General features: G+C 36.8%; 1 protein-coding gene across 1 annotated transcript; it reads left to right on the top strand.

The window, feature by feature from the left end:
• Positions 1-662: 662 nt before the first annotated feature.
• LOC306875282 (5-hydroxytryptamine receptor 3A-like) lies at positions 663-8937 on the top strand (the record flags this gene model as incomplete). Its single annotated transcript, XM_079425753.1, has 9 exons — positions 663-711; positions 1084-1247; positions 1334-1378; positions 1466-1575; positions 4079-4248; positions 4716-4876; positions 5407-5617; positions 8183-8446; positions 8711-8937. The coding sequence occupies 9 exons, from the start codon at positions 663-665 to the stop codon at positions 8935-8937; spliced, it is 1401 nt and encodes a 466-aa protein (XP_079281879.1).
• Between the last annotated feature and the right edge of the window lie 629 nt (positions 8938-9566).

The raw sequence follows: 9566 nt of genomic DNA, 5'->3' as shown, positions 1-9566 counted from the left end.
TATATTTAAAAAGGTCTTGAAGAGCTATAATAGCTCAAGCGTGAAAGATGTCCTTTCTTCTAATTAAATGTGTGGAACTGAACATGTTTTTTATCATCTAATGGAAAACAGATACATCTCTAATGAGTTCAACCAAACTGATCCAAAGCTATTAAAATAAGATAGGTCAGTGGTTACCGAAGGTGTTAAACAACATGTAATCGCACATGATGTGCCAGTAAAGTCATCACATTTCACCTGTGGAAGGTAATGGTGAGCAGTTTTAAACAAAAGGATATCTCATCCAAACGGAGCATTATGGGACATCTTTGGAGTCTTCTTTTGCCATTTTTCATTCTACTTAAAGGTAATGAATTAAACTTATGTGTAAGTCACAGACTTAACGTTTTGGTCAGTTATAATTGTGTCTTTGTTAAAAACAACTATGCAATATCTTCAGTGATTCAGAATTACCCTGTTTACCAAATCAATTGTCTTTTTGTAAGTGGGTGTTTTTCTTTGTTCGTTTTTTTGTTCTATGCATTACAAACATTGGTATAGCATTCACATATTTATCTTCATCATAGCTGTTTGGACAAATAAAATTAGAACGTGATGTATTTTACTTTATTACAGCTTCTGTAATTGTAATGTGATTTTATCACTTGTTGTCAATTTCTAAAATGGATAAACTGATCTCACCCCATGTTACAGGATCTGCTTTAAAGTTGTGTACAGTTTCTGTATAGCATACATTTATTTCTGCTTTACTTAGGCTACATTTATGTTTTATGTACATGGATAATGTGCACTACTTTTAATTAACTGTCAAAGTTAAATATGCTGGAAATACCCATTAGGCATTATCAAACAATACTTTTTGTGTTTGTAATATTAAACACTTCTATACTTTTATCATTTTATTAGACACCATAGACAAATTGCCTTTTTTGTGTAATATTTGTACAAGTGTTTTAAGTGTCCAAATACTTTTTGGTGTGACTATGTACTGTGTAGCACAGCATTTATTTGCTGACTGCATGCAAATAAATGGACATCAAATGAATTCCTAAGCAAGTTTCCCTGGTTTATGGTCATGTTAAGTGTCATATCTGGTGAATATGCTTCGCTGTGAAGAAGAACAAAGTGGACCCACGTATGACTCTCTACAGGAGGTCATTGACAAGAAGTCCTTCAGACCTTCTGTCAACCTCAGCAGCCCCACCATAACCAACATCTCCTTCACTCTCTACGCTATCTTGGGAGTGGTGAGTCAGTGCAGGACCAGTTGTATGTCTCTAGTTGTGTAAACTGTACTTGTGTTTGAACATTTGATGCGGGTTTTGTTTTGCAGAATGAAAAAGCACAAATTCTCACCACATTCCTCTGGCTCAGGCTGGTAGGTTTGGCGCATTAACACTACGAGATGTTTGAATAATCACCTGAATATGTCACAATCCTGTTCTCCAATCATGTTTCGTTATAGTACTGGTTCCATGAGTTCCTCATCTGGGATCCAGAAGCCTGTGATGGCATTAGGAAGATCTCTCTTCCTGTCAAAGATCTCTGGACTCCAGACATTATCGTTTATGAGTTGTGAGTGCCCTCTACTGGGGAGGTTTGAGACATTTTTGGGGAGAATTAATGGTATGGTTCACCAACAGGAACTTTTTCCAGCAGATGAACCATAAAAACACTGACAGCCAATCAGAATGCACCCGAGTTTAAAGCGGCAGATGGCAAAGCTGGCAATAAACAACGTTATCGTTCGTTGGTGTGGACGCTAGTGCTGCCGCCATAGATGTATAATCACAGATGCCTCATTGGCATAGCTGGTCAAAGCCAGCTAGAACAAGTTTATTGTGCATCGTGCTTATACAAATGTATGAATATTTATACTGCAATCAGTGCTGAGTATCAACTGATTACATGTCATCTGGATTATGTAATCAGATTCCAAAAATTAGGTAGGCCTACTTAGAAAAATGTGGTAATTGTTGATAATATTAGGCTACATAATCAGACCACTGCATTTACAAAATATAATTTCCGTGTTTTCGCAACATGTAAACATTGCATCAACTACTGATGAACAGATTAATAATTAACCTATTTGAATTATTAGTCACTTTTGTCTTTAAAGCACATTAAAATTTAGTTTATTTCTTATTTAACCTACACTTTTTTTTGGGGGGGGGGTTGTCAGTCAAATCTCTTTCACCTAATATATTTACTTAGGAAGTACTCTCTCAGATTTTTAAATTAACTTTCAGAAGTTAATAATTTGCATGTTCACAGTTCTCTGCCATTGATTGGCCACAAGACATGCAGTTAAACAAATAAAATATATTACTGTTTTTAGTAAGTGTTCCAATTTGATTGTTGTTATTTTTTTATTATTTATTTTACATTTACTTTTTTATGATTTATTTTATTGTTAGCTTCATTAAACTTACAAACGCCCGTTTGGGAAACATTGACTTAATGTAATGTTTAATGCACTTCATGATGTTTCTTATACGTATCCTTAATAATATATTTTCTATCTCTTTGTATTTTTATATCAATATGGTACAAGATTATCCTATTTAAATCAATGTGATAAACATGTTAGGTCAAAAGTAATCTAAAAGCAATCAGAAAGTAGCCTGAAAGTAATCCTAAAATGTGTAATGTAGTGAATTATGTTACTAACTACATTTCTGTAATTCTGATTTCACAAATCAACACATTCTCACCAGTGAAATGTTAGCCCATATCTTCGGGAATAATATATAAGAAATACATAAGCACTCCATACAGTTATCATTATGGTTACTTAAGTAACTATAAACAAAACTGTAGCAATACATATCTCTGAAGATTTAAAGGGGTCATATGATGCGATTTCAAGTTTTCCTTTCTCTTTGGAGTGTTACAGGCTGTTCATGCATAGATAAGATCCCTGAAGTTGTAGAGACTAAAGTCTCAAAACCAAAGAGATATTCTTTATCAAAGTTATTACTCTGCCGCGCCCCCCTAAAACGGCTCATTTAAACACGCCCCCACATGTCTACGTCACGGTGTGAGGAGATTTGCAAATCACCTCCTGAATGTATACGCAAAGAAAGGCGGCATGATTTTTGTTCTCGCTGTAGTATTGTTGCTGCCGCCGGCGCCATGTCCTGGAGACGCTGAGTTTCATTCGCTTCCAAAAGAGGACACAACTAGAAATCAGTGGTTAAGTTGTATTTACAACACTGTTCCAGAACAGTTCAAACCAAATATTAGAGTGTGTGCAGCGCATTTCACGGAGGACTATTTCCTGAACTTGGGAGTAGCCTGCCACCTATGCTCAAAGGCTGTTTCTATAAAGTGGGGCAATTCCAACATTGCAAGGACAGTCTGGTGCTTCTGACTCACAGCCTGTAAGTACGTTTTCTTATTTAAAGAATTTGCCACTGCCGATTCAAACGCGAGTTTTGAGCTGTGTAGAGTAGTGCTTGTTTGTTATTTCTCCGATCACAAATGCAGACATGGTAATGTTTGGTAATGTAAAAAGACAGTATAATTCATTATAATCAGTAATTATGTCCCCACTGGATGCAACAAATGCCTCGTTTATAATGGGTTTTATTGTTTTTGTGTCGTCGCGCTGGGACACGGCATCACAACATGGTAAGGGGCGTAACATTTCCATCTCACGCTTGAGGTATTGAGCCAATCACAAAGCACTGGATAGCTGGCCAATCAGAGCACACCTCGCTTCTCAGAACAATGAGCTTTGTAAAAATCGACACGTTTAAGAAAGATGGGGCATAGAGGAGCAACAATAATGTACAGTATGTGGAAAATAACGTGTTTTTTTAACCTTAAACTGCATAAACGCATTGCATCACACCACATAATGTTCTTTTTAGCAACGTCATATGACCCCTTTAAAATCGAATTAAATAGCTACGTAATATTGTTGCAGTGTTCATCTTGTTTCTAGGCCAATTCTATAAATTGGACTATTTTTGTCTTAGCAGGAGGTTTAAAATAATACAGACTACAAGTAAACTATTTTTTTAAATATCACAAATATAATCATTTTAACTCCCTCTTTTCTCCTGTTTAGCGTGGATGACGATGTCTCTCAGGCCTGTCCTTATGTGTATGTGAACCACACAGGCCACATCCGCTATGACAGGATGTTGAGGCTGGTTAGCGCCTGTAACCTACAGATCTTCAGTTTCCCTTTTGACATACAGAACTGCTCTTTCACCTTCGGCTCCTACATGCATACCAGTAACGGCTCCTCTTTCACTGCTCTCCTCATTTCCTGCCATCTCGGCATATATTTGCCATGAAAGCATTTCCCTTTATGTGTGTCTGCGGTTTGTGAAGACCCACTTAATCTGTCTTGTTAGTTTCTGTGGAATTTGGCTTGCAGTAATTTAAAGTCCACATATTGTAGTAAGCGAATGCCAATTTTGAAAAGTTTCAATTTAGTGCCTTGATTAATGTCAAGTGGTGTAACCATCCATTAAAACATCATAAATACATTTTCCTTGCATCTTGAAGTCATGTGAATGTACACACCTTGATAGTATTAAAAAATATACTTTTTAAATATAATAAAACTTTATTTTTTTTAAATAAGTCTTACTGACATTGACACACAGTCACGAGGGTCTGAAATAATTTCCTGTTTTATGAATGTGTTTCTTTAAGTGTAATGATTCTAACACCTGTAAAACCTGTAACCCCTTCAGTAAAGGACGTCCGTGTCAGTCCTGCCCTGTCCTTTAATGAGATGACAGAAAACTCGAAGCGTTACCTGCAGGCCAGTGGAGAGTGGGAGCTTGTGTATATCTTGGGCGATGCTGACATTTTGAAGTTTGGAATAGATGAATGGGACATCATCACTTTCTGGGTAAGAAAGAGACAAAAGCAGGGCATATAATAGGCTATGTTTAGAATAACATACTAACATACTACTCTGTTTCTCTAGTATCTAGTTGTATGTGCACATTTTTTTACCTAAATAACCTACTACATTTGACAAATTATAACATATGTCATCATTATAACATTGTTGTGAATTAAACATTTATATTTATTTTTATCTATGTTTTTTAATCTCACAATTGACCTTTTTTCTCTGAATTCTGACTTTACATCTCATATTTTGGACAATTTATTGGAACTTTGAAGGTTAAATCATAATTATGACCTTTTTTCTCTGAATTCTGAGTTTACAGCTCACAATTCTAAACTTTTTGTCATGGAATTCTGAGTTTACATCTCATAATTTGAACTTTTTCATGGAATTTTGAATTTCTTGGAAGTTTGTATCTCAGAATTGCACATTTAAACTCGTAATTTTTCTTCTTTTTCTCAGAACTTCACAGCACTTCAAGCTAAATATATGTCAGTCCAAGTCTTACTGTTTTCATCCTGCAGGTGGTGATAAAGCGACGGCCGATACTGTATGTGGTTAACCTGATCATCCCCAGCTCCTTCCTCATGATTATTGACATCCTGTCCTTCTACTTGCCACCGCACAGCGTGGATCGATCCTCTTTCAAAATGACCCTCATTCTGGGATACACAGTCTTTCTTCTCATTATGAATGACCTGCTTCCCAGCACTGCTAATGGGACACCTTTAATAGGTCAATTAGCCACAACACACCATTGTGAAGCAATGCGTGAACTTTAATTTTCTTCAATCTGGCCTCAAGCGATTGTATCAAAATGGAAGTCTACTTTGGGTTTAAGAAGAGAAAACCTTTGATAGATGGTTTAACAAAAGCTTTGAAAGATCAACCGATAATCGTTGTACCAAGATTTTACAGATATTTGCACATTTTACCTGCAGGATATCTGACTGTGGAAAAATGCAATTATTATGCAAAAATATTGGTAAAACCGATTATCGGTTGATTTCTTTCTTTCTTTTTTTCTTTCTTTTAATCTAGTCAGATTTAAATAAAAACAGGCCGTGAAAAAATTTCCCGGCAGAACTTTGCTTTTATGGAATTGTGGTCTCGCGCTAATTTGCCCTGTTTAGTAAATCTTGTCCCAAGTTTATGTCTATAACCAAAACATAGTCTTTCAAAGTCTATTTGATAGTGTGCACAATCGCAGATGGTTAATATTTTTGCGTTCATCTCCGTGTCTGTGCAATTTCTCTGAATCATGACAGACAAAAACGTCTTTGTACTTGTTTAAATTGGAGATGCAGGTATTTCTTAACCCTGTCACACAAACGCTCTTCAAAGTGGCCATCTATTGATATATAAATATTTATTCAGTAGTTTGTTTTTGCTGTTTCATCTCGAAAAAGTTAGTTTTTTGACTGTGAAAAGATCAGTGTCGCCACCTTGTGGACCAACAAATTAATGCAAAATCATAGCCCATACAGTATATACATATTATGCTAAATAACCACATTTACACAATAAGCCCTGTACATACACCCTAGCAAATATATATATATATATATATATATATATATATATACATATATACACACACACACACAGTGGTGTGAAAAAGTGTTGGCCCCCTTCCTGATTTGTTTTTTTTTTTTTGCATGTTTGTCACACTTTAATGTTTCAGATCATCAAACAAATTTAAATATTAATCAAAGATAACACAAGTAAACACAACATGCAGTTTTTAAATGAAGTTTTTTATTATGAAGGGAAAACAAAATACAAACCCACATGGCCCCGTGTGAAAAAGTGTTTGCCCCCTAAACCTAATAACTGGTTGGGCCACCCTTAGCAGCAACAACTGCAATCAAGCGTTTGCGATAACTTGCAATGAATCTGTTACAGCGCTGTGGAGGAATTTTGGCCCACTCATCTTGGCAGAATTGTTGTAATTCAGCCACATTGGAGGGTTTTCGAGCATGAACTGCCTTTTTAAGGTCATGCCACAGCATCTCAACAGGATTCAGGTCAGGACTTTGACTAGGCCACTCCAAAGTCTTCATTTTGTTTTTCTTCAGCCATTCAGAGGTGGATCATTGTCCTGCTGCAGAACCCAAGTTCGCTTCAGCTTGAGGTCACGAACAGATGGCCGGACATTGTCCTTCAGGATTTTTTGGTAGACAGCTGAATTAATGGTTCCATTTATCACAGCAAGTCTTCCAGGTCCTGAAGCAGCAAAACAGCCCCAGACCATCACACTACCACCACCATATTTTACTGTTGGTATGTTGTTCTTTTTCTGAAATGCTGTGTTACTTTTACGCCAGATGTAATGGGACACACACCTTCCAAAAAGTTAAATTTTTGTCTCGTCAGTCCACAGAGTATTTTCCCAAAAGTCTTGGGGATCATCAAGATGTTTTCTGGCAAAACTGAGACGAGCCTTTATGTTCTTTTTGCTCAGCAGCGGTTTTAGTCTTGGAACTCTGCCATGCAGGCTATTTTTACCCACTTTTTCACACAGGGCCATGTCGGTTTGGATTTTGTTTTCCCTTCATAAAAAAACCCTTCATTTAAAAACTGCATGTTGTGTTTACTTGTGTTATCTTTGATTAATATTTAAATTTGTTTGATGATCTGAAACATTAAAGTGTGACAAACATGCAAAAAAATAAAAAATCAGGAAGGGGGCCAACACTTTTTCACACCACTGTATATATATATATATATATATATATATATATATATATATATATATATATATATATATATATGTGTGTGTGTGTATATATGTGTGTGTGTATGTATTTATATGTGTGCGTGTGTGTTGGGCATTAACGTGCGGTCACATTTACTTTCTTTCAGCAGAATTCTCGCAGGTGAAGTCCAGTAGGAATCCACACATTTGTGAGAAAAAGATTTCCCTATGCAGATTTTGCACTGGGTTCAGTTGGTTAATGTGATTTTGCCATGTTGGTCAACAGAAAGCTGCTGGGTTTGATTGACAATAGGCAGTTTTCTTTACTGGTTTTTAATGGACCTTTCTTTGCTCATGAAATTTCACAAATGTGAATGCACCATTATCCTGAAGTCCTCCAAGGCCAATAGTTAACCAAAACACAGTAGTAAGATGTAACATGCAGAGTGATACGAGAGACATAACAGAACAACCAGTATGTTGCCATGGACAATGGACAATTTACATGATTGACCAATAAGGATCAAGAATTGAATTATGTAGTATTGTTTTTTTAAACACTCATTTATTTATATCTCTAAAATTTGGTTTCACCTACTTAGGTATCTATTTCTCTGTGTGTCTGGCATTCATGACCATAAGTCTACTGGAGACGGTCCTCATCACCTGCATTCTCCACCACAATTCAATGAAATACAGGGAGGTTCCACACTGGGTCCAGGTTCTAGTGATGCACTTCATTGCTCGACTTATTTGCTACAGTTTCCCCGAAGACCCTTTAGCTAAGCTTGAAGGGAAACAAGAAACCAATCCATGGGACGTCCAGCCCTCAGAATCAACGTCCAGTCAACAGACGTCCACTATTGGTGAGACAAGAATAGAACCTGATGTTAACTTTCAAATTCAAGGTGTCCAAACCTGTTCCTGGATGGCCGGTGTCCTACAGAGTTTAGCTCCAACCCTAATTTAACACAAATGATTCACCCAATCAAGGTCTTCGGATTCACTAGAAACTCCCTGGCAAGTGTATTGGAGCTTGTTGAAGCTAAACTCATCAGGACGTTGGTCCTCAAGGAGCAGGAGTGGACACCTCTATTTAAGATGCTAAATGTTTGCTTTTTGTCCCCTAGCGTCTGGATCCATGACACTGGATGTGCCTGAACTAAAACAGATCAGTCAGGATCTTAGAGAGATGAACACTTATTTGTCCATTCTACGAAAAGAAGACCATCTACAGAACCAGTGGTGTCATGTGGGCTACATCCTGGACTTCCTTCTGTTCCGCATTTACCTGTTGATGATCACGGGATACGCGCTTATAATCATATGCATGTGGTGCATTTGGATGAACCAGTAGAAAGAGTACAGGCTAGTAGAAAAGAATCTTTATAGACTTTTGGTTGTTTTCCCATATTCACTACAGCAGAAATCTAGTGAGTAGGTCCACCAATAAATGGTCCATTTATGCATATCAGTCATCGGTATATAAACATACAAATAATCGGTATCGGTTATAATAGGGTGACCATATGTCCTCTTTTCCTGTCCTGGTCAGGACCAAACATTTCACAATTTTGGCTGTTTTCTCATTTATGTTCGCGCGTACATTATATGAACGTGTATTTGTATTGCTTTGTCTGTTCTCTGTAGAGTTCACCTTCTTACATGCCACATTGGTCAATTATGTACTTTTAAGTCATGACTTTGTACAAGTATGAAAACAAAGCTGGACATTTTAGGCAATTTTGAAGTCCCGGCCAGGACATGTCCAAAGCAATAGTAAATAAAAAATAGTATGTATGGTCACCCTATTATAACCGATACGGATTATTTGCACGTTTATGTGGTGATAACCGATATTTATAACTGAACCATTTATCGTGGATCTGACATTACGAAACCGATATCGGATTATGGAAAAATGCACTAATATCAGTAAAACCGATTAACTGTCCATCTCTAGCACTGAGACCAAAGGTTTTGAGT

Source organism: Barbus barbus (genome assembly GCF_936440315.1).
Source record: "Barbus barbus genome assembly, chromosome: 9".
Taxonomy (NCBI): domain Eukaryota; kingdom Metazoa; phylum Chordata; class Actinopteri; order Cypriniformes; family Cyprinidae; genus Barbus; species Barbus barbus.
The sequence above is the reverse complement of the archived record's forward strand: the minus strand, read 5'-3'. Positions and strand labels throughout refer to the sequence as shown.